The 26,468-nt window shown below is 39.3% G+C and overlaps 1 protein-coding gene across 1 annotated transcript in view; it reads left to right on the top strand.

The window, feature by feature from the left end:
* Nucleotides 1-26,468, top strand: part of CPXM2 (carboxypeptidase X, M14 family member 2) — a 76,381-nt gene that overhangs the window by 38,824 nt on the left and 11,089 nt on the right. Inside the window, exons 4-10 of the mRNA XM_065843891.2 lie at nucleotides 6,098-6,182; nucleotides 6,829-6,979; nucleotides 14,958-15,046; nucleotides 19,441-19,564; nucleotides 20,888-21,084; nucleotides 21,949-22,122; nucleotides 23,314-23,611. Coding sequence (XP_065699963.1) covers nucleotides 6,098-6,182; nucleotides 6,829-6,979; nucleotides 14,958-15,046; nucleotides 19,441-19,564; nucleotides 20,888-21,084; nucleotides 21,949-22,122; nucleotides 23,314-23,611 — 1,118 coding nt within the window. The remainder of the gene's footprint in view (nucleotides 1-6,097; nucleotides 6,183-6,828; nucleotides 6,980-14,957; nucleotides 15,047-19,440; nucleotides 19,565-20,887; nucleotides 21,085-21,948; nucleotides 22,123-23,313; nucleotides 23,612-26,468) is intronic.

Here is a 26,468-nt window from a genome sequence, read left to right as displayed (position 1 = left end):
TGGCCCTCAGCTTTTCTCTGTAGGGCCTCCAAAGAGCCAGATTTCACAGCAGTATGTTAATTTAAGTTAGCTAGAAGCAAATTTAAAAAATTAAACATTCAAAGATATTCAATTATTAAAAAGAAATACCCCTGCTTGCTAGTCAAGCTCCATCTCTTAAATCGTGTTTATTTGCATTAGTTAGTAAAACTTGCTGGGCTACCTGTGGTTAGCCTGAGCATTTTTTAACTTGGCTTATTTTTGAAACTGTTGGGCAGTGGGTGATTTAAACTTTTATCAACATAAATATTATTACAGAATATTAATATTAATGGGTTTATATTTAATTGCATGAGACTACAAATTCAGTTTTTCAAGCAGAAAGCCATTTAATTGCTAGCATGCTGATTCTTTTGCCTGAATACGTTTAATCTAATGTTTGTTTAGCATTTCTTTGATGTAGAGATTCCACTGTTTCAAGTATTTTGGCTTGTCAATTTATATATAATGGGAGGATACACATCTGTGTGCCTGTCTCTTTCTATTCTCTATCAATTTTTGGGATTTTAATGCAAGTAAATCAGATTAACCTGACAGCAGAAGAATAATATAGTCAGTGGGGGCCAAGTCCATTGCAGATGATGCCAACCTGAACTCTGCCAATGTTTGCTTGTCTTATCTCCAGCATCTCTACCACTGTGGGCTTGGGCTTCTGCTGACCAGCCCCTGCCAACCTTCCTTTTTTATCTCCAATCATGAGGGGTATAGTGATGTGGAGAAGCATCCTTAGAGACTAGGATGAGTGTATCAGGTTTATTTCACTTGTTGCATATTCAGCTTTCCATAGCTGACAAGCTTGGCTTTGAAATATTATGTGCAGCAGATGCTGTTCAAACAAAATAAAACTGTATCCAAATAGTCAGAAGTCTCAGCTGATGCTGAGCTGATGCTGGAGGCTGGGCAGCCAAAACCCTGGCATCCCTCCCGCTTCCCATTTAGCACTCACTGTGTGCTGTGCTGAGTTGGGATTCATCTCCGTGTTCAATACACATAAAGAAAAGTACAAAAATTATTCTGGGGAAGGCAAGGCAGAAAGAGGTTTTGCTGTTCTGGTGCTGTCCTGTTGTCTTTCCCTCTGCTCAGTAGACTGATGATGTAGTTAGATAAGGAAAAGCTGGTTCTTGGGACAGGAACCTGCCAAGGCTGTAGATCTGCTCTTAATTCTCCCTCTTGATTCAGGTTTTCTCTCTATCCTTAGGCATGTCACTTAATCCCTCTGTTTGTCTTTTTTTTGGATGGAAATGATCAAGCTGGACACTTCCATGCGTCACAAGAAATTGAATTTAAAATCTAAGATGTCCAAATAAGCCTTGTCTAAAGCTATTGTGTTACAGACAAAACCCAACTAATAAATAAGAATAAGAAAACCTCACCACGTTGAGTAAATTTGAATTGTATTTGATCTTTGCATTTACTTTCTGTGAAATGATGTGATTAATCTTGGCAATAGATACGGAGCTTTTTCAAGTAGGTTCATCCTGAAGAGATAAGGATTATTAATGGGAAGCACCTGAATCCAAATGATTTCTGTCAAATCTGTACCTTGTGATCCTTTTCTAGCACTGATGAAATTTGTGAGGCAGCCGTGGTAGAAGGAATTTGTACTGGAACATGATAAGCTAGAAGTAACCTCAAATGCTTTTGAAGATACTGCCATGTAATAATTTCTGTATTGTCTAGTTTACTGCAAGAAAGAGCTTAATAATTAACGTATTCTTTTTTTGAATAATGGTGTAGGTCTTTCTCTGAGTTATGTCTCCTTGGCTCTATAAAATCGACAAGTATTTGAGGAATATAACAGTAGGTCCAGACAGATTTTATAGAGCGAGTTCAGAAGAACTTCTCTAAAACAATGGTAGGCACGTCCCAAGTGCTATAAAGCTTTATAGTTTCATAGAATCAGTTTGGTTGGAAGAGACTCTCAAAATCATCAAGTCCAACCATAACCTAACTCTGGCATTAACACACGTCCCTAAGAACCTCATCTAGGCATCTCTTCAACCCCTCCAGTGTTGGCGACTCCACCACTGCCCTGGGCAGCTTGTTCCAATGCCTGACAACCTTTTCCATTAAGAAATTTTTCCTACTATGCAATCTAAACCTCCAGTGGCACGACTTGAGGCCATTTCCTCCTGTCCTATCACTTGCTGCTTGGGAGAAGAGACCAACACCCTCCATGCTACAACCTCCTTTCAGGTAGCTGTAGACAGCGAGGTCTCCCCTCAGCCTCTTTTTCTCCAGGCTTTCAGCTTTCTACAGACAGTTTTATCATTCAGTGCTGGTGGGTCCCCAAAAGATTCCATGTGATGTGCTGCAGAAATTAAAATCTGCAAATCCCAAACCCAATGAGCTGGATATTCCCATCATCAGGTGACAGCACAGAAGACGTTCCCCAATACTTCTAGCTCAAGACTTTGCTTTAGCTGTCATGTTTCTGTGGTGGATTTCCCCAGAAGCTTTAGATTTCTGTGTCTACGTGAATAAACTGAGCACCGCATGTATATGAAACTCTTCAGTTCCAGGAGGCGCCGTGCTGACTGTGAACAGCCTGGCTGCTGGTTCGAGCATGTGCAACACATCCGTCGGCTTCCTGGGAGCACCAGACCTCCTGTGCGGCACATGTGTAGACAATCTGCAGCTTTCAGGAAGATTTAGTGTCTGAGTGCTCCTCTGGTCTGTATCTTTAGAAATGTCTGGTATTTAAAGATAATCTGCTGCCTGATTGGGATCCCTATGCTAGTTTTTGAGGTACCCTGAGTATATGAATACATGCGAAGTTCCCCTTCCCCACCACAGGGAATGTGATTTTAAGGCAGAAGGTGCCATTTTGGAGGGGAATCTGAATTTACAACAGCCTTCTTCATATTGGCAGAAGCTGTTTTTCTTATGATATTGAGGAAAAAAAAGGGGAAGAATTTAAGCCCCTTGAGGCAGTTTTGCATTTAGTGCCAGTGGGAGGAGGATCTGGTCACCTGTGATGGTTTTTTTCTGCATCTCCACAAATGCAAATTGGATGCTTGTTCTGAACAGGCAAGCACAGTTAATGGGATGTGTTGTGTGACCTCATATCTTAGCCTGATTTATCTTGGCCCATGACCCTCTCGTAGTCCTTCTGTACTGCAAATGTACAAGACCAAATGTAGTCCCATTTGTATTTTAATTGGCAGACTGCCTCTGAAAAGCAGATTACTTGTCACTCAAGATGGAATATGCATATGACTGATTATTATACATTTTCTTTGGGAGATATTTGACCCTTTGTAACTGTAGGGAGTGAGAATATTAAGATATGGTAAATAAAAGTCCTAGATTGGAAGTATTAGTGTAACAGTAACATCTTCTTATGCCAATAAAATGAGCTGGTTCTTTTAAGAACTGTCTATATGTGCCATGATTTTCTTACGTATTTCTCCATTATACAGAATGTCCACTGTTATTTTGTTTTCATGCTGTTGTGATATTCTGTTTGAAAATCTTTTTTTTCAGGCCTAGAGTAATGAATATGGATGTATTGTGTTTGTCCTCCTAATCTTATTTGTGCAGTTGAAGTAAAGAAAAAAAATCTGTAATACTTCAGAAGCAATAACGTCTTTTTGGTTTGTAATATTGCCTCTTTTGGTCATTTACTGTGATTTTGAAAAATGGCCAAGAATATAAAAACAAACAAAACCAAAACAGGAAACCAAACCGAACAAAACCACAACCAAAAACCCACCTGACACTGCCGTTTAACGTGCAATGAATATGTACACAACCACCCCCATTCAAATCCAATGTTTTGCTCTCAAACTTAGTTTATTTTTCAATCAGGAAAAGTTATTTTTCTTCTTCCTGGAGTCTTGATATTGGCCATTTCCAAAGAGTCTTATTTCCACCTTTGCTGGATGTAAATCTATCTTCGACTTACAATCACAGTGAAATCTTCTGGTGCAACTGCCAGGATTTTGCAGAAGCTGAGGGAGGAAAGTAAAATTCTTTACAAGAGTTAGTAGAAACTTTACAATGCGCTGAAATCAATGTCTATTTTGTAGTAAATAATTTTACTGTACGGAGATCTGAGATGCCAGCGTGGCACTTCGCGGATCTCTGGCAGATTCTCTACCCCAGGATGTTTTCTGCTGACAGACAGACAATTAGTGTTTGCAGAAAGCTGCTAACTTGTTAAAGCTGTTTAACAAATGTTGAAGTAGTGTGTGCATTACAGGTGGCAGACGTATTAATCTTTTCAATGCAGTAATAAAGAGTTCAGTCTGCTTGGCTATAGTCAAGGTTTTTCCATTTAAAACAGCATGAATTAAAATCTATTCATTGAAGAAGGCTGGTGAAAGATTTGCAAAGGACTGGTTTAGTGTGTAAAACAGAGTTGGATTTGTCCACTGATTTTTTCAGTCTTGTGACATCTTGTCTTTGACTTTTGAGGGTATTAGTAAATCACATACAGAAGTGCTTTTCTATATTCTGCTACTTTGATTTATAGGCGTCATTGTAAGTCTGGACATAAGTTTGCATTTTTTATGTAAGTGGGACCACCGTTACTCAGAAAATTAAATAACAGATGGAAATCTAAAGTTATGCATTGACTTAGGCATTATGGTCTCTGTATTGTGAAGACTGAGTGAACTTGTGCTGGGCTTGTGGGCGATGAATTTATTCTTGTTCCTCCCCTGCCCCTTTTTTGGTCTTTACTAGAATCCTGACTCTCTTTTACTGGACATGTATAAGCTAGTTTGTCTCTTTAAACATAAGCACAGTGAGGTCAACATGTGTGTTCATAGGTAGTTTGATAATATTTGTTGATTTTAAAAGAAAGAAAAGTGAAGAAAGCAGCATTAGTATGGGTGCAGTACAAGGGGAAGCTTTGCTTAGGTGTGTCTGTCCTTCTAGATGATCCCTTATCTCCAGTCCATATGCTCTCCCATAAGTGCCCAAATTGCTCCTATTCTCTCTAGTCCCAAGAAATTCTTCTTTCTAGTCCCAAAAGCTTTCCTTACTGTGGTTTCATTCCCAGCAATCTGAACCTGTGTCCAAAAGCGACTGCTCTGGAGTGCTGCTGGTTACGCACCATCAGTTTATATACGTGAAAACAGAATTTAATCATCCTGGACTGACTTGACGGTACGAAGATACCTCCAAGCCACAACTCTGCACCAAGTCACTGCCTATTGAAACCAGCAAGGTGTTAGGGAAAAAAATTACTGCTGTGGTTTCAGACCAACAAATATGAGAAGAGAGTCAGGGCATCGCCTTCTCTATAGCTGTATACAAGTTACCATGGGGAATGCCCAGACAATACAAAAGCTACAGAGCTTTAACTCCACTCTGAAGTTAGGAAGCAGCATTTTATTTCAACTCATACTCTTCTTTAGTTGAATACAGACAAGACATAAATTCAAGTTTGAAGATTTTAGCTTTTTTAGATTAAAGGGGATTTTGCTATAAATCAGATAACAGGCCACTAGAAAGATCAGCCTACTGAAGACTGATCCAGAGATTGTAGTAGTGTGCTGGTCCTGTGATCAATTGGACTCTGCTGTGCAGAGACAGAATTGTCTCTGTTCTGTCTATTGCTAACAAATGTGAGAATGACTGTGGGCTCCAGTCATTCTTGTGTTGGAAGAAATGGAAATTTTGCTGGTTGAAATCCACAAGCTTTTCATCCTAGAGGACTTATTATTTTTTCCATCTTTTCTGATAATAACAGCAGAAATTATAAATTTTCTGTAGCTGAAAAGGTAAGATTTTTGAACACTGGATGTATCTGTTCTAGGTAAACCATTTATGCCCAAATTTGCTTATAAAAGGAAGAGCCAACAGCAATCCCACACCTCCTGGAATCCCAGAATATTGTCCTGTTGTTATTTTGCTTCAACGTGCCAGGCTTTGTTAATTATCTGTTGAATCTAGATTTGCATGTCACTTTTTCAGCCAAGTGTCGACATGACTTTGCCAAGTGGAATTTCCATTGCTTGCAGTCTTCCAAGCTTTATTATATTAAAAATAACTTGCAGTCATTCTAAGTTATGAAAAAATAACTTAGATACTCTTTTTTTTTTTCAAGGAGTAACTGGGTGACCTCTTACAGAGTATTGGTGAGCAATGACAGTCATGCATGGACTGCTGTCAGAAATGAATCTGGAGATGTGGTGAGTATCACAAAATAGATGTTTTATGAAGATAAGCAGAGGTGGGAAAGCGAGGGGTTGTCCATGTGGAGTTTCCATTTGCCAGATTTGTCAGTATAAGACTACAAAGCAACATCTCTGAGCGATCCCACTGATTTTAAGAGCAGATCATGCAATGCAGACGGGAACCCAGAATATCCTATACAACAAATCTATATGTGTCTGCCTATGGATGTGAATGCCACCCTGGCAGTGTTCTTGCCTGTGATGAGACATGTTTCTTGTTGTGTGGCCCGTACAAGTGTTAGTCTGCTGGTCCCTGGGGACATCTCCTGCCCATGAGGTGACCCGCCTGGACACCTTCCTGTGTAGCCCCATCTAAGTGTTCCTATTCCAGCATGGGGGATTGGACTGGATGATCTTTTGAGGTCCCTTCTAATCCCTGACATTCTGTGATTCTATGAGGAGGGAGGGTTTGAAGCTCTGGCTCCTTTGCCCCTTTATCAGAAGCATGTGGGGGGATTTTGCTCTTTGAAGAGCAGCTCTGGTCTGAGCCACCATCAACCTGGGGCGGCACCAGGTGACTTCATTTGTTTCTATTACCAAAAGTGATAAAAGGCTTTTTGCAGAACTGATCTTGCCATTTCCCTATGTTTGGCCTGCATAGATTTTTGAAGGAAACAGTGAGAAAGAGATCCCAGTTCTCAATATGTTGCCGGTGCCACTGGTTGCACGTTATATCCGTATAAATCCTCGGTCCTGGTTCGAAGAAGGCAGCATCTGTATGAGACTGGAAATCTTAGGGTGTCCTTTGCCAGGTAAGAGTCTTTCTCCATCGATGTTGACATGGCTGCCTGTGCCCAGAATCAGAAATTTTATTTCCTTTCGATATCTTGCTTTTGATATCATACCTGTCTTTAGTGAGTAGAGTTACGCAAAAAGAAACAGAAAATATTTGTCCAGATAGATGGACAATATCAGGATACCTCTTCCAGTGCAGCTGCACAGTATCTGTAAGTGGCTTTATTAATAAAAAAGATTGCACGGATGATCTAACAAGATTTTCTTTATTTTGAGCTGAAGTGCAGTGCAATTAATCTTACTGAATGTACATGTAGTAAGGAGGCAATAGAGATACACATCAGGACAGTCACTTGCAGATATCTTAAGCTTCCAGACCAGGAAAGAACCATTATAATTATGTAGTCTGATTTTATTTTTTTTTCCCCTTTTAATAATTATTTCACTGTGCAGGCCATAGGATTTCCCTGAATTAATTTGAAGGCAAATACTGTGAGTGAACTGGAGCTTATCCTGTGCGGGGGAGGGAGGGGAGTTAGGGATGTAAAGAATTTCTAGCAAATTTCAAACATTATCAAATCCAGCATGATTTTCAGGTGAAGGTAAATGCTCCTACCCTTGGTTAAAGACTCTGGAAAAGACACAAGCTGAGGTTAAGCGTAAACTTTGGGTGTTAGCTGCTTCTTTTAACATATGAGTGCAAAATGCAATTAAGGTTTTGCTAAACAGCGTGTACAAAGTGAAACCTTGTGTGAGGCCACTTTAAAAAAGAAAGCGGGGGGTGGACATTCAGTGCTACAAATTATGGCAAAAATGTTCCTATTGAGCACATTATAAATAGTCTTATGATGGATTTGTGTCTACATATGTATGCATGTATATAAATATTGGAAAGCCTGTTTGTTCAAACCTTTTCTAAGTTGCCCACTGCTCATTCTGCATCTCTCATCTGCCTTTTTTTGTTTTCCCCCTCTTTGATCTTAAAATTCTGGCACTGGGGGTAGCTCTCTCTTTTTGTTACAGGGGACTGTGAATAGTATTTTCAGAAATACTAAAGCCAGGAAGAGAACTGCCTTTCCCGAGCCTGTCATTACCGCTTTAGCTGCTCCTGCTGCTGCTCAGAGCCTTGCTGCCTCCAGTTCCACTGTTGATGTAGGGTCTACATGCCAAGCAGATGTAGCCTGATTTTTGTCCTTTAGGTGTTTAAATACTCATGAAAAGAAACAAGCAAACAAACAACAAACCAGTCTGGGGCAAGGAAAGGGTAATTTTCTGATGAAGAGAAGCATGGGGCAAGTACTGTCATCAAACTTAGTCTGCAGGTGTATTACGATGGCTCAGTGGAAGTTTGGAGTACTTAGAAACTGCATTTCTGAGGGTAACAAATACATCTTGGCCTTGAGTGGCAGTGATCAAGTGTGTCCTGTGTACGTGAATATTCATGTTTTCAGTAGGATTCTGATTTATTTCAACTGTGGGTTTAGGAAACTTCAGCCCTGTGAGTTGCTTGTTTCTCACTGTACTTTTTACCCCACAGGGCTAATTCCTCAGCCTGTATTTCCCCTCAGCTCTTGAAAGGACTGGTGGGCAGTTGGAAAGCAGTCACCTATCCCAAATTCCTGTGTGGGTTTGCAGAGGATCTGTTCTCTATAACGGGGTGAGAGGCTGAAGGAACAGTATAGATTTCTTCAGCACCATGACTTTACTGGCATGGAGGACACACACAAAGGTCTCCAGGGAATAATAGAGATGATGCTCAAACTAGTTCAGAGAGCAATTTGTAGGGAAATTTTCACAATCCTTTTCTATTCCATAAAACTGTACTTAGAGGAAAGAGCAAAAATGTTGATATTTGGACAGGTGATTTTTATTAAGTGCGGCAGTTATTCCTTCTAGATTTGTATTGGTTATACACCCCTACAGGGCTAAACTCTGCTTGGCAGTGTCAGCGTTTGTCACCCTTCAGCTTCACGGGGCTGTATCAGTGGGTGAAGGTGCTACCAAGGTACGAACATACCTGCAGTTCCACCAGCGTCGCAGTGGGTGCTGTTATGTCTTGTTGCAGGTCTTGGATTAGATCGGAAACAGCATCAGTGCCTCTTCTTGGTAGTCATTTATGGAGTTAACTGCCTGCAGTGGCTGATTCAGTTTATTCCTGAAAGAAAATACCAGAATCATTCATTGAGAAACACAATGGGAATGGGATGTGTTTATTCAAAATGTAATTGGACTGAAAGAACTAATAGGTTTTGATAAGCTGCTGACCCATCTTTTTTTTTTTTTTGCTCAGAAAGAACTGACATTTCTTTCTTCCAGCTCATTTTATTCATCGCACGCGAAGCACTCAAAACAAAGCTGTTTCCCAGGTTGCAGAGGCCTTTCCGTGCATGTTTTCTTCCTGTAGGACATGACTTACTTTTTCAGTTCCCTGTAAATGAGCTTCTTCACCCATTACTGGTGTCATCTTGTTCCAGTTTAGGTGACTGACTGGTTTGGCCACGGGTCCAGCCCCTTTGATAGAGCTGCTGTATCACGCTGTATTGACGGTGTGACTAGAAACCAAGGGTGTTTTTTTCCTGAGAAAATTTTCCTCTGTAAAACTGAGCAAGTCTCCTAAATTCATCAAAATCAGGAGGTGGAGCTCTAGCAGTTCACACTTCATCCTTTCCAAAGCCCAAAGACCCATTTAAAAAGTTATGTGATGCTCAGTTTCCTTGGATACTTGGTATGTTTTCTGTTATATTTGTACCTTGAATGTGAACATACAAGAAATCATGTTTTCAGTAGGAGCACTTTGGTCATCTTTTTGAGATCCCATGCACTTGTCCTCCTGAGTTAATGACAATGCAGGGACAGATGTGACGTAGGGAAATACTCAAGAAAAAAAGTCGTGCGAAAGGAAAGTCAGTCATTTTTCATGCCTGTAGATTTATTTTAATGTCTTTTAAACTTGTAATGGTAGGTTTTATGTCTTTATTAATCTTTGAATAAATTAAGTGATTTGCATTCAGTCTATACTGTATGTCAGCTTTCCATCACATAGTCTCAAAAGGGAGGGTAAGAAAGGGAAGGTAATGCAAGATGAGAAGAAACCTGAATAAGATATTAATTTAACACTGACAGAATGTGATGAAAATGGTTAAAGGCAGCTAGGACCCATTTAGATAATTGGAACAGAGAAGTTAATTGATTATCCGATCGGTATTTTATAAGATGATTGTAATTTTTATCAGCGAAATGTTTACAGATTATTCATAGGATATGTTTTTGGTGTATTGTGGGTTAGTTTTGACAAACAGCTTTTTTCTAGACCGCTGTAGTAGCTCTACAAAAGAAGATTGATGGTTGTTGGATAACAACGATGTCAGTACTTTCTTTCAAGCAACAGAAATGATTTGCTGTTTCACCAAGGGAAAAACATTTTGCTGTTGAGGAAAGATGCCAGAAAGTCCTACCTATAGCAGAGAACCGGTGCTGCTACTTCTTGCTGGGGAAAAACAGGACAAAAGCACCAGCATTTAATTCCCTTTCCAGTTTCCAAAGATGTTGGTATTTACATCGATGTAGACTGACATGCGCAATCTTTTGCAGTTGCCTCAGAGGGATGGATGTACTTTCCTTGCCTGTTCTTTCTCAGACCTAAGGAAAATCAAAAACTGCCTATGATCAAAAGTGCTGAGAGACAGGAGAGAGGAAATTAACTGAGCTCTTCATGCATTTATTTATAGTGTAGAGTATTCATGGCAATAGTCAATTATTTTAATGGAATACATTTGTGATTAAATTTAATTTTTAATAATTCTTATATAGAAAACTATCACTGGTATGATGATTATGCCATCACTTTCAACCCAAGATGAAAGACGAGCTGCTCTGTAATGGAGTTTCGCAGTGGATGCATCTTTCAGTCCTATTTTCATTTCTTGTCTCTTCTTGCCAGGCTACCTGGTTAAGTCTACAAATGTGCTCGTTTTGCATAAAACTGTAACCTTGTACAAGTATTTTTCACTACAAGTGAATATGCATATCGCAGGACTAACTTCAGCTGATTACTCCCGAGAGTAAGTTTTTACTTAGTGACAATCTGTCCCTGTGTTCTGCTTTTATCATTGCAAAGTTAAAACTTAATCTTGAGCGATTTAAAACTTTTTTTCTTGAAGTTTGCTTGAGCAAAGACTGAATGAAAATGGCACCAATTTCAATATCTCTCCTGGGAGTTATTTGCAGTGTATTGGAGTTAAGGCGATATATTATGTTTATGTAGTCATCAATACAGATGTGTAACATCCCCCAGCAGTGCAGTGGGTGTCATTAAAAGGTTTTCTTTCGTATTTTATTTGTGCAATGAGATGTATACTATTCTGAAAGACTATTGCCAGTCCTCAGAATTACCATTATTATTAGAATCAAACTGTAGGAAATCATTAGCAACAATTACCGTGGGTTGAGAGTTTGTTTTTTCTCTTAAACATTATTATAACTCATTATCATTAACTGGAATTAGTTGTGCAGTGTTCAAGTACACATCAACATATATAGAAAAAAATCCATAAATAGTTGCAGAATATTATTTCCCTGTTGATTTAATGTGTGATGTGAATGATCATGACTGCCATGAAATAGATCATGTGGAAAAAAAATCACAATCCTCTGATATGTCTGCCAGCAGATGTTTTCAAGATTACGCGTGTGCTGTCTGTGACATGTTCAGTTTTATGAAGACGAGTCAAATTCACTTATATTACACGGAAATGAAAAAAAGTATCAGTCATTTGCAAAAAAGTCACAGTGAGGTTTTTAAGGCAGTCCAAAGGATTTAGACTAGACTATTTTTTTCATTAAAAACTAATCTAAATCACTTGAAATGACTTAATTATCTCATTCATTTGGCATATGTGAGCCCTGTTTGAGCTTGCAAGCTCCATCCCTGTGCTACTACACAACTTGCTGTAAGACTTCTGTGAGGATGAAGCAGATGAACAAATTGTGTCGGAAACGGATGCAAGTTTTACTTAATAAATGAGAGTATTTAGATAATCTTGTTTTATGAGTGTTGATTCCATCTTCAGGTCATGGCAAAGCTCATTTCATACCTTTCCATGCAAGTTAAAAGAACACTTTAAAACTAAAGAAGATCGAAAAGACCAACAGATGCTGTTGTTGTTAGCGTAATAACTGGAAACCCCTGGAAGCATCAAGGCTCCACTTGAGGTGATGTCGAGAGCTGTAATATAACAGAAAATTCCTTCTATATGTCAAACTGCTGAGCTATCCTACTTTTTGTAGGAAGACCCCAGAGCCCTCATGCTGGAAAGTAGTTGGGCATTGTAGAAAGAGATAAAACAGAAGGCAGAAAAGTCGTCTTAGTCATGTGTCCATCTGTATAAAGAGTAGAAGTGCGATGGTTACAAGCTACCTTTACTTGGAAAATTGATTGACTCTACTGGTAACGTAAAGTGGTAGAAAAAACTGATATATTCCCCTGTATAAATGGGAGTGCCACACATTCGCAGGATCTTTTCTCCTTGGAAGAAAGAGAAACTGTTTGAGGTAGTGCCATGAATAAATGAGTATACTTCAAATTGAATTCTTCTGTGGTTTGAGATTTTTGGTCTCTCTTTCTCTGTTTTATGAAAGAACCAGCTGCGCAACAGATCCTTGTGCCTTTCTACATTTTAGCTTTTGATTTTCTAATCCTTATCCCTGCTGCAGTAGAAATCTCAGTGTTCCAAGCGGACTCACAGTGGACCCTGGCAAAATAGGAATGTTAATTCTCCAGGGAGCTGGCAGGTTGTGCTCTGGTTTTGAGGGCAGACCAGTGATACAATTGTTCTCACTGGGCAACTTTTTGAAGTTTCCATCAACTCTACAGCATTCACAGTCATTCCCATGATATTCATGTTTGATGTATTGAAGAAGTGCCAGACTTTGAAAGGAATGGGATTAAAGTATTATGAAAAAAAATCAGTTGCTGTATATTTTGGCTCATGGTGATAGAGAGAGCCTTCAACATCCTGGCAGTTTTATGATGTTTATTTTTATCCTTTTACAACACAGAGATATTTTTACAATGCTGAAGAGATTTTGTGTGGCATTAAACACACTGTGTGTATCTAGAAGCATTGGATGTTTTATAATTTCCATTTCTCAGTCATCAATGTAATAATAATAATTTCTCAAATTAACATGGGTTGACCTTTAAGGGTTTCAATTGGACTGGATGATCTTTTGAGGTCCCTTCCAGTCCCTAACATTCTGTGATTCTGTGATTCCAGAGTCATCTGCAGGGTCACCGCAGCGTCGCTGCCTTCAGTGGATTTGCATCAATTTAGGCTGCAGTTAGGCTGGAAATAACACCTAAAAATACAGGTGCATTATGTGAAACTTAACCCTCTTGATTCTTCAAAACTTTCGTTTTATAAGCAAAGAAATCTTGTTTCCTCACCCGATTAGGTACTAATTCAAATCTATTTCCAGGTGGTCTTACTTAGTACTTACTGGAAAGGACAGACTGTGTCGAACAACTAGATTTTGTTGAGGGAAGATTTTTTTTGGACAGTTTTTAGTAGTATTTGTAGAATAGCATTCAACTGACCTTCCAGTATTTCTTCTGTAGATTAGGGAAGAGAAGTAGAGACGAGCATGTGAATGAAGAATAAGTAAGTGGTAGAGAACATGGGCAATGTTACAGTGAAGCTTAATGGACTTTGCATGTTTCATTTCATAAATAACATAAATGGTTCAAAGTTTGCTTTTCTGCCACACAAGAAAAAAAATTTATAGCAAGAACAAATTTGAGTATTTAGAAGGTTTAACATCACAAATATGAAGCTTAAATGTCTTCAGTATTTTTATGTGTTACAGGTTTTCAATAATTTGTTTGTCATTGGAGGACAGTATCTATGCATTCTTCCTAATAATAATTATGCTTTTCCTACCCGCCCCAAAATTGCAACTTTTGTGTGGTACTGTTTAAAAGAATCATTTTTCTTCTCTAGGGACTCTCTTTTGGTTGTGTTGCAATAAGACAGGATTATATTTAGGCTTTGATTTTTGTCTTTCTTTTTCTAAAAAATTTAAACCAAATGAAGATGATTTTGCGGAAGGGAAGCAACTTATCATAGCAACCTGACAGCCACTGGTTGACAAACAATTACTCAAACTCCCGGACGTTCCAGATGTGGCAAATTAAGGAATGTTTCCAATATTTCCCAAATAGATCTGTTTACATCTAAAAGTAAATCAGATTAGATCATGTTTAGGAGCATATGTATCAGGAAATACAGATCTCAGCCCTAATAGTCTTGGCTGTTTTTTATCCAGGTGAATGGCCTGGGAAGTCAAGGAAATAAAAGTTATTGTTCTATCTATATATTCTCCTTTGATTCTTCAAAATGCAAGCTATAAATTATATCCATATAGAAATAAGTGTGCTAATTTTAAAGTAACAAAGACTTCCACTAAAAATGTTTAGGAATATACTCAGGAATGTTTAATATGCACAGTAGATCCTTTCTGTATTTTGCAAGCACTGCATAGACTCTAAAAATACTCCAGAAAACTGAAAGATAATTCCTTGTATCTGATAACAGTAATTTAATCAAGTAGACACAAAATATTTACTGGGGCTTTTTCCTCCGGTGTGGTGTTTTTTCCCCACCCTTTTATCTTGCATCTGGCTCATTTTCCAGCATCTTTTGCCCTCCTCCGTAGCCGTAGGATGCTCTTCTGCTTTCTGTTGCAGTTCAGTTGGTGCCGAGCAGCTGTTCAGCAGGCTGATTCCTGCTGCCTCCTTGCTTCTCTTTGAATCTATATGAGCTGATTTGAGCAGTAACCAGAAATATTTCAAATTTGTTGTTTTGCTTTTGAAAATCTGTTTTGAATGCATGTAGAACAGTGGAATTCAGATTTCTGCATTTCTTCATGTGTTATGGCTAAGCATCCTTATATTCAAAACTAATAAACAGATGAAAATTCTTTTATTTCTCTTCTCAGACCCAAATAATTATTACCACAGAAGAAATGAAATGACAACCACAGATAATCTTGACTTTAAACATCACAACTACAAGGAAATGAGGCAGGTAGGCAAAGAGGCTGGTGCATCACCTCCTGGATATGATGGATGGGTGCAGGCTTTTGAGCTCTTACAGAATCTGAATTATACCTGTTAAAAATATTATTAAACAGTGTCTACAATCTATTTATTTGTTTTCTGTTTTAACCATTAAAATCCCAAAGGCTTAATTTGTACATCATCCAACCTTAAACAAGTGACACTTCATGACAGAGGGAGTATTGACACACGATGTACCATTGTTCTTCTTCCATGTATATTCGAGTTACGAACGTTCAGCGGTTTCTTCTATCATATTTGACCCTGACTTAGCCATCAGAATTCTCCTATATTTTGGTGGTTTTGGATAATCAGAATAAAAAGAATCCAATTCTGTATTTGCAGTCGTGAAAATCTGCAAAAACTCACCAAAAACACCACTAGTAAAAAAAAATCCTGTTAGTATAATTTTAAACCTACAAGCCAGCCTTGTTAATCTTGTTCCTTTGACATCAAGTGGGTTACCTCGTTGTTGTTTTTAATCTTGCTTCATATCACCACAGGCAAAGGTGTGGGTTGCGCTAAAGAAATATTTCTGCCCGTTGCCCTTCAAATATGAAGATAATATATTTGGACTTGAAGTGTGTGAATCATTTGCCGCATGCTGAATTTTCAGTGTATTTATACTGCATGAATCACCATTCATTTTTATTGAGCAATTGTCTACTGAGTCACATTTTTTTCGGCAGAGATTTTGTGGCCTATATTTCTTAGTACAAAGATTAGACAAGTATAAACTCAATTGGCATAATTACTGTCAAGAACAATAAAATAAAGTGTATTTCAGATCCTCATTGCAGAAAGACAGGCTGGTCAGGTATCTTTGGAAGAAAAACACAGCTTTAAAACAGATTTTTTTGGCTACTTTTCTTGCAAGTAGAACATTTTTGGCTGCGGCTGGTCAGTTGTGAACTGGTTTTGACTGTGCTTTTCCAGTTTCTGGTTTTCTGTGTGTCAAAATAGTTAATTTATTTAGAGCTCATTGGATTCTAATTGGGTTCTGCTGCTGGTAGGCAGAAGACTATGTTTTGACTTGTGATAAGTCTTAGATCCCCCAAACTATTCTTAGAACTTAATAATTTATTTTCTGAGTGTAAAATGGAAGAATAACTGTCAATTTCCAGAGTCAATTAAAAAAATATACTGTGCATTATTGTCAGTTTTGTTAGCTACTTTGCCGCCAACCATCTTAGAAAAATGCTGTTCTTTGGAGTTATTTATCATTAAAATTGAAAAAGAAGGAGAAAAATGTGTTCCCTGGGCCATTTTGGGGATCATTACATTACATTGCAATATGTGAAGTATTTCTGAGAGGGAGGTATCTTCTCTGTGTCACATTTTCTTAATAGAACTCTCTGTTTAGGAAGATGAAATTTATAGTACTAATTTTTTTCTTTTAAAAGAGCATTCAAGATTCTTCTTTTAGTCAGTGGGAACACTCGCTGTATCTCGTATGCAGAAGTGAGGATTGACTTACAGTCAAAAATATTTGCATGGTGTATTCATTCTGTATAGGAAGCTGTTAAAATAATTTATAGATAACCCCAGGAATGGTTTGAGATGGACATTTGAGTACAACTCTGCCTTTGAAATAGCTAACCTGATCATATATTAGGAAATAAGTATGTTAATTTTGAAATGCACTTAACTGGATGTCACTCGTATCTTCGGACAAGCCAAACTCTGAGCAGCCCTGAAGTCTGGTGTTGCTCTTCATGACCAGCTGTGTTTATGAAATCATGTAATGATAATGCAGATAACTCTTCTGAATTAAAGATCACTGTATATGTTACTAGTTGAACAGGTTTATTTGTGGGCGAAACCACCAAATGTAGAAGACTAGAGAGATACCCAGTGAACATCCAGGTTGCACACAAAGCCAGATGGACAGTCTCTGTCTGATAGTCTCCAAGCTCAAGGAGGAGGTAGTTTCTTGTTTTGCCCACAGCAGAACAAGAAATACAGAGATTTCCAGAGACAGTAAAGAATAGTCATAACCTGAAAGGCATTGACTGAGAACCCTTTTGCCTCCTCTAAGTGTAGACGGCACTTAGACCTGGGTTTAATGGGCCTTTTCTGCAAAATGGACCTTCAAGAGACCAGTTTTGTGAGGCTTCTTTGAGGACCGTGTGCAGTCTTTTTCCAGGACACTAATAGGGTAAATAATTGGTAGTGACAAACAAATAGGAACTGTCAACTCAGAACTGTTAGAGAACATAATTGTGGAAGCGTTTTACAGTCCTGCTGCTTGCTAATAAAGCCCTGACTGACTGTTACCATCAATTGTCTTTGACAGTTTGTGCAAAGCACAAAGAAAACACTGTGACATTTCAGGTGACCTGTTGTGCCATTTGTAGGAAACGGATATGAGAAAAGCAAATATGAAATATGTTGATTTTCACTATTGCAGTTATATATAAGCATTTAACTACATTACTATATGCATAGTGCTATGAAAGAGGCACAGTGAGGTCTACTGCAGATGCCCTAATTCAGGAAAGGGTCGTTGACTTGGAAAGTAATCCCATGCTTGCAATTAAAGAGGTGATGGGGAGTTTTCTGAAGCCAATATGAATGTTTTCACTCATTGTAATACACTTTGAACTTGATTCTAGGCATTTTTCTCACTAGTGATGAACTCTTAGCTTACTTTTTTAACTGCTTTCCTGAATCAGTGCTTCAGTGCCAGGGATTTTAGGAAGAGCTTCAGCCCGGTTTCATGGACACCCCTGAAAGGACGGGTTCATCTTCATTATTTCACGTCTCTGGGAGCTGCCTGGATGCAGCGACACATCAGCCAGGAGGGACTTTCCTGCAGTTTGAGGAGAGTGTAAGGAGAGGAATTGGTAAACACAAAGCTGAGACTAACATTATTTATACATTATAGAGAGAGGGCTTCAGCTGGCTAAAATAGAACTCCTTTTAATGCAATATCTGTACTCATTGGCAGAGTGAAATAAGTAGTATTTATCTCTATTGGAGAAAAACACTGTATCTGATCTGATAATAATCCATTTAATCCTCTTGTCAATAGGACATAAACTAATCATCCCCACACAGTAGACCTTGGGTAATTTTTGGTCTGTGAGGCTCTAGCAAGAGTTCTATAGCTCCATATCCATTGATAGTATTTTTGGTTCATTGTGAGCCGGTTGACCATGAGAAGTTTGTCCCACAAAGTTAGTAATTGACACATTTATATCAAACGCTGTAAAATGTAAAATACTGTCCTCTGGTTTCACCTTATGTTTCAGCCGGGACAACAAATGATGACATATACACTTATGTATGCCCAAAACACTAAAAAGACTTCCATGGAAATAGCTGGGTACCCATAATACCAACACACAGATGTGATGACAGTGGAGAAAAAAAAATAGATATGGAATTAGAAAATACACTGGAAGAGCGTACCTGACTGTATTTTGCAGATGAATGCCGAGTTTAGATTTGCAAAATAAATTCTCGTATGTATAAAACCAACGTGTGAGATGAACAAACGTACAAAAATAGCATCTTTTCAGTCTCTTTGCAACAGGATTATAAATAGAAGTGAAGCCTTTTATGAGAGGAATTTTAATGATGTTCTTTCCAATGTGAATCTTGTTTCCACTTAGATTTGGTAAATGGTGGCATGGGAATCAGACACATCTAATTATGGCATTTTTAAAATCATCAGCCTTGTTATCATCCAATATTGTTTCTAAATTAACACTGTGTGAGCAAAAAGTTTTATTATGCTACAATATTTCTTCAATAATGTATGCACCCTTGTTTATGAAAAGATTGTCTAATTAATAGTCCCTAGGATTCCAATTTACAGTAAATTCCTTATTTCTTTCTTTAATGCTTTCCAATGGAGAAGAAAAAAAATACAAATAAATCCTTGTAATTTAAAGCTATTTGCAATAATTGTTATCAACACAATTTTTAGTCTTGTTTGTAAATTTTAATATTCACCTGAGATGTCACAGTGAAGTGTTTGTGGGACAATTTAGACTCCAGATATCCTTATCTGCATGACATCTGTGTAACTCAGTTGAAATAAAATTCTATTGGACTTCTCCCTCAGGTCCTTAGTTTAGTGAAAAATTGACAAATACATCTCATGTAAGGAAGATCTTGAACCTCACCTACGCTGTAGTGTTTCAGCAGAAAGGATTCAGCTTGTTCCAGCTGAACATCATTTTGTTGTGTGACAGCAAAGCTTTAACTCATGAACTAAACATAAAACTTTTATATCTAAGAAGTTACCAGAAAAGAAAATGAAGAGTTTTTGCTGCAACCAGTTTGAAATGAAATACTGGTGGATCTGTTTTGATGCTGTGTTGTCTAACTATATGCCATTTTTGTCGTTTGCAGTTGATGAAAACTGTGAATAAAATGTGCCCGAATATCACCAGAATTTACAATATTGGAAAAAGCAACCAAGGACTAAAGCTGTATGCTGTCGAGATTTCTGACAACCCCGGAGAACACGAAGTTGGTTAGGATTTAGTCTAACTAAATCTGTTTTTTTAATCCTCATTCTCTGTATCTGCAGTAATTATCACTGATGGAATTATATTCACGGCAGCAAAGCTTTCAAATGTATGTGGGAGGAACTTCAGCGCTATATTTCTAAATTGGGAAGAGGAGGCTGAGCACAAATAGAAGGCAGTTTGAATGTGGGATCAAATTCTTTAATGATAAAGAGTTTTATTCTTTGCAATAACAAAATAGAAGTGAATTTTAGTACTGGGGAATGGATTTTAGTTGCGAGGATTTATGTGGCTTTGGATAGAAATTTGCCTTTTTTTTTCATATGGGGTGAACACATTGCAAGCAAGGACAGGTGAAATCTTCCAAATCATCTTTAACTGGTGAGTGTCGGGGTAAAATACCCTACAGTGGTATAATTCTTCAGAAAAGAAACTTACTCAGTCTTTGATATGTCTGTGGAGAAAAAGAAAAACCTCACTATGATTTGGCCTGGGGCAGCTGTTGGAATAAAGGTGTCTTGTGCTTTGCCATGTACATAAATACTCTGATACTTGTTCATCCCACCCAAGGAAGAATTCTGGGACGTGCTGCTAAAACACCAAATACTTTACCATAAGGGATGAAGCATAGTAGATGTAATATCTCAGTAGACTTGGGGCTGATCTTAACCTGCACTCGTTGAATCTCAGATATTAACAGCAGAATAATTAATCTGCTGTGTCCACTTAACTGTCTTTGAGAGGCCTTCAGAAAACAGCGTATCGTGGGCCAGACAACTAAGTTATGGAGCTTTTTTAAAATAGCTGGCACTATTCCTAATCAGCTCTAATGCAGCTGACTGCAAGTATTGTGGCATTCAGTATAACCTAGGAAAATATATGTGAACCTGTTATGTGATGAGTGAAGGTAAAGGAGTGCGTGAAGTCAGAGATCAGTTACTTACAGTAGCTGACTTAACTTTTAAGAGCTTTAACATCTGTCCCAATGAACTACCAGCAATGTATTTTTAATGTTATTTTTAGACAATCAGAACTTTAAAAATCTCCCTGTGACGTGCTGAAATTGTGAGTATAATTAAAAATCTGTTTAATGGAAAGTGAGTTATGGAGGTTTTACACAGTGGCTTTAGATACCGTTGATACATAAGCTTGTTCCTCTAAAATTGCAGCAGAAAGTAATTATTTGTTTCTGTAAAGTTACATTTTCACCTATCATTTGTTCAGTTAAGGCATTTCTTCAGTGAAATGTTGCTGTTGCCATGGATCAAATTTAGTTGAATATTGATTTACTGCTCTGACTGTACTTCTGCCCCGTGTGTCTTCAACAGGGGAACCAGAATTTCGGTACATTGCAGGAGCTCACGGGAACGAAGTGCTTGGCCGTGAGCTCATCCTGTTGTTAATGCAGTTCATGTGTCAGGAATACCTGGCTGGGAACCCGCGCATTGTCCATCTCATTGAAGACACCAGAATCCACCTCCTGCCCTCAGTCAACCCGGACGGATATGACAAAGCTTATAAAGCGGTAATATCATTACGAGCATATCAAGGAGTTATTTTAGTTGTATTAGATTAATGAAACATGCTCCTGTTGTCCTTATTTTTTTTTTTTTCAAAGGTCATATTTTGCAAGCAATGAAAACAAACAAATTAAAAAATAAGCACATCAAAGCAAACATAAACTACTGAAACATTCAGAAAAAAAGCTGAAAGAAACAGTATTCGATATGACATTGCCTATGGGGAAGATGTGTATGGAAAGGAGGGTCTCTAAAACTGCCAGAACAAACCATACTGAGGTGTACAGATCGATGGGAACACTGTTATGGAAAATGGAAAATTCATGCAGTATGTTTCTTACGAGAAACCAAGCTAAGCACATGAAAATTTGCATTCTTCCGCAGCTGAAATTTAATAGTGTGTCTTTAAGGAGAGCACGATGTGTTGGGCATTGTAATAATTCAGTCTGGAAGAAGACAGACACCAGGAGGAAAATTACAGGGTCTGGTCACATGCGCTGGAAAATCTTCCAGGTCAGTCTGTAGAAGACTGGAATACGAAAGTTGGACTTACAGCCATGGAAGAGAATATATGGCATCCCTATTGCAACCCAGGGGAAACCCAGTCTTAAATAGAAATCTTGAAAACAAACCAGAACATTTTGGCTAAGCCCAAGTAATTTTTCATGGTTTTTGCTTCATCTTATTCAAGGTTTCATACAAAATGAAAAAAAAGCACCAGTTATTCATTTCAGTTAATGAAATAATTCAACCTTTCACTTTTCTGTGTAGAGTTATCTCTGACACAATCCCACTTTGCTGGGGGCTCACAGGTTGTCATGTTCTGCATCAAGTTTTTTCACTTTTTATCCTTTTTTTTTTAATCTAAGGGTTCAGAATTAGGGGGCTGGTCTTTAGGACGATGGACTCAGGACGGCATCGACATCAATAATAATTTCCCTGATTTAAACTCTTTGCTCTGGGAGTCTGAAGATCAGAAGAAAAGAAAAGTTCCGAACCATCACATCCCGATCCCTGACTGGTACCTGTCCGAAAACGCCACCGTGAGTAAGACCCCTAAGAAATGAGTAACTTGTAGGTGAAGTTACATACCTGGTCTAACCTTGTTAGTCAATGGAAACAGAAATTACTGTTCACCTCCATATTTTAGAGGCAGCCTTTGGGAAAGGAACTGCTTCCCGGAGGATCCTCTTTTCCCTGAGCTATTGCTATAACCTGGGAGAACCTGATTTCCAACTTTTAGGTAACAACAGACAAAGTTAAACCCGCCACAGAGCTCAGTCTGTGAATCAAGCTTCTCCCTAGTTTTGAGGCATAGATAGGCTCTCTGCAAACTCATTCAACATACAGATTTCTCCTGGGGTTTTCTAATTGCTCTTATTTGAAAGACATTATTGCAATAGGGCAAGATGTAATGGTTTTAAACTAAAGGAGGAGACATTCAGACTAGACATGAGGAAGAAATTTTTGAGACTGAGTGTGGTGAGAGCCTGGCCCAGGTTGGCCAGAGCGGTGGTGGATGAACCATCCCTGGAGACATCCCAGGCCAGGCTGGACGGGGCTCTGAGCAACCTGAGCTGGTGAAGATGTCCCTGCTCATGGCAGGGGTGGCACCGGATGAGCTTTGAAGGTCCCTTCAACCCAAACCATTCTGATTCTGTTATATATTTATTTGAAATAACAAATGCTGAGACATATGCAAAACCAATGCAGTGGCTTATGCTAAAGTCATTTATTGGATCGTAGTGCCAAAAATTTAGCTTATTTTTACATGGTCTTTTAAACAGAACGGCAGCTATTTATAGTGGCTGAGATTCCCTCCGTTTGAGGGGAAAGCGGTTAATTGGGGCAGTTCTGTGGGCTTTACAAATTCCTGTGTTAGGAATCCCGATTTCGGAAACCCATTTCAGCAGGAGCAGCGGTGTCAGGCTCTGACATCTTTATTGGTTGCTGCTCTCGGCCTTGCTGTTCAAAGATGTTCCTGTTGCATAAATTACAAACATTAAGGTTCTGTTAGTTTTTATGGGTTGACGGTGACCTCCGAAGAACGGCAGGCAGGCACTCTAATTTAAAGAAGCCCTTCTCCTTGGCCACATCTTTTGTGCTGGCTACTCCATGCTAAGAAACTCAGAAGGACTCAGTAAACAGCAGGACTTTTGCGTCTGGTCTACGTTTGAAACATAATTATCAGGTTTCGCAGGTCACAACAAAGCTGCTGTTTCTTTTTCTCCCAGGTGGCAGTCGAGACACGGGCAATAATAGCCTGGATGGAAAAAATCCCTTTTGTGCTGGGCGGCAATTTGCAGGGAGGAGAGCTGGTGGTGGCGTACCCCTACGATATGGTGCGGTCGATGTGGAAAACCCAGGATTACACACCTACCCCAGATGACCACGTCTTTCGCTGGCTTGCATATTCCTACGCATCCACGCATCGCCTGATGACAGACGCGAGGAGGAGAGCGTGTCACACAGAGGATTTCCAAAAGGAGGATGGCACCGTTAATGGAGCCTCCTGGCATACCGTGGCTGGAAGTAGGTGCCTGTAGAAACTGTAATTAGCGTTACTTTGATAATTGGCCAAGGGGACCAACTGTGTTTTGGGGTGCATCAAGCACAGCGTTGCCAGCTGGGCAGGAGGGGGATTGTCCTGCTCTGCTCTGGTGCAGCCTCACCTGGAGCACTGTGTGCAGATCTGGGGACACAGGATAAAAAGGATAAAAAGCTACTGGAGAGTATCCAGAGGAGGATACAAAGTTGGTGAAGGGTTTGGAGGGGAAGCCATATGAGAAGCAGCTGAAGTCACTGGGTTTGTTCAACCTGGAGGAGACTGAGGGGAGACCTCATGGTGACTCCTCCTTCCTCAGAAGGGGAGCAGAGAGGCAGGGCTGAGCTCTTCTCTTCAGTGACCAACGACAGAACCTGGGGGAATGGCAGAAGATGTGCCAGGGGAGGTTTAAGTTGGGCATGAGGAAAAGGTTCTTCACCCAGAGGGTGCTGGACACTGGGACGGGCTCCCCAGGGAGGTGTCATGGCCCCAAGTCTGACAATATTCACAAAACAACCTGACAACACCCTTAGACACATGGTGTGAATTTTGGGGTTGTCCTGTGCAGGGCCAGGAGTTGAACTTGATGATCCTGGTGGTTCCCTCTACACTTAGGACATTCCATGATTCTATGAAATACGCTGATGCCATCACTGCCTGGTGTCCATTGCAGTGGGCAATGGTGGTAGAATGTGGACTGAGAGGAATATTTCCACTTCTGAAGATCTTCTTGTTGCATTTCATCAGAGGATTGAAGGAGACTGTGTCACTGGCCGTTTCCTTTACCACTGGGGTTTCCAAAAGTGCCCGTACAATACATTAGTTTTATAGATTCTGTACATTCAAGATGATTTCTCAGGAGAAAACCAACCCAGTCCAAACCCACTATCGGGGGAGCTTGTCATCCTTTGCCCATTCAGTGGGTGCCAACAGAAAATTGTTGCCAAATATCAAAGGTAACCAGTGTCAGAAGCAGCGACTCCCACACTGGTCAGGAAGCCCAGGAGACACTCTGGTGGCCCTTGGGTAAGAAAATGATGATTTCAGCCTCCTACTCTCTGAACTCCATCACAGATCGGCCCCTACTCACACTCGCTTTGGGTTGTAAAAACATGCCATGAAAAGCTGCTATTTGCCTACTACCGTCCTATTAAAAAACCTCAACACGCTTGCACTTAAACTTTGCATGGGCTCCACAGGCATTTCCACTGCCAGAATAAATTACAGGTTGCATCGTTCACCACATGCCCAAACCTCTTGCCCAGTCAAGGAGCACAAAAGGGAGACCAGGTCCTGTAGTGTAGAGAAAACATCAGTTTCCAGGAAAGTCCAATTAAAGGCACATTTTTAACTGCAGTAGGCGCAGTTATCTCCATGGGTGTACATTTCGAGCAGACTTGGAACAGGAACTCTGCTGATTCATCACAATTCTGCTCAAAATCTTTGGTTAGACAGTGTACTCTCTGAAATTTAGAAATGAGCTGTGCATCTGCCTTCAGTTGAATGGCCATAGGAACAACTGGAGCAGTAATGGCAAACAGATGCAGACCACGTTTTTATTGGAATTGGCTCTTGTTTGTAACTTGCAGGTAGCTTCACTGCATAAACATTTCTAAGTTTTGGACACAGCTTTTATCCTTTTACATTGGCATGTGTGAAGTTAATGCTGGCCAGTCTTTGAAGGCTGGAGCCAAGAATTAACTTTTCAAATATTTCTTCAGGAGGTTCAAAAGTGCTGGGTGAATTCAGAGGGAAGGATTGAACTGCTTAGATCACAAGGCCAATGCCTGACAATACATTTCTAAGCGTTTCTGCGAATTCTAAAAAAAACACCCAAACTACTGAATGTTAATTTGATTGCTTAATTATCTAATTTATTAGTTTAGTTTTCCTAAGTGCTGTGAGAAACATGATTATGAATTGATCCAGGAAAGATGACATTGGCCATGTCACTAACAGCTGTCACACCAATTTACATTAAGTAACGATGTACAATATAGATGCTGAATAGTATCTTGATCTCTTAGTAACAATTGCATGTTGGAATTGGTTCACCAGACTTGTTTTATTGCTTTATGATGTTTCTCATTATACTTTACATCCTGTTCTCCTCCATTATAATCAGACTTCCAAAATTGTCTTTGAGAAAATGCTAGAATATTGAGTTTACTTTCAATTCTTTATACCTTGGACTCCAGAATAAACTTCAAAAGGTGTGTTTCCATTTGGAAACCTTGTGGCTGTCCAAATATGATTCTAGATTTGGAGACAGATTTCCCCTGTGTTTTTTCACTCTGTAACTGTACAGATGCAACTGACTCCACTTTTTCTCTTTATTTACCTTTTAGATAATTGTGTAACACTAATATCTCCTAACCGCCCTGCTTGCCTAATGACTGACCTGAAGGTGACACACCAATATTTTGCTTGCAGAAAGCTGTCCCCCCGTCCTTTGGTGTGGGTGACATCTCCTTGCTGTACCACAACTTGAAGCTGCCCATCCTCTCCCTTCTCAGCCACCTGCTTGTGATTATGCACATAAACTTTTCACTGCTTATGCTATGGGAAAATTTATAAGGGATTTTTCTGATTCCTTTTCAACACCACAGAGTCCTCAGAGGAGTTTGTGCACCACAGATATCTTGCACAAATATCAAACATGTCTGCATGCCTTTGAAACCCAGCCAAACTATTCCCTGCATATATTCGGTACTGCAACGCATGCGAGTTTTTCAGCAATGTCACGTAAAATATTTCTATACCGGGTGAACTGCACAAAGGCAAAGAACAAATTAATTTCATTTTATTTCTGTTTTTTTCAAGGCTGGATTTGCATGTTTCAGA

Source organism: Patagioenas fasciata, chromosome 8 (assembly GCF_037038585.1).
Source record: "Patagioenas fasciata isolate bPatFas1 chromosome 8, bPatFas1.hap1, whole genome shotgun sequence".
NCBI lineage: Eukaryota > Metazoa > Chordata > Aves > Columbiformes > Columbidae > Patagioenas > Patagioenas fasciata.
Note: the sequence above shows the minus strand (reverse complement) of the source record. Positions and strands in the feature narration are given on the sequence as shown.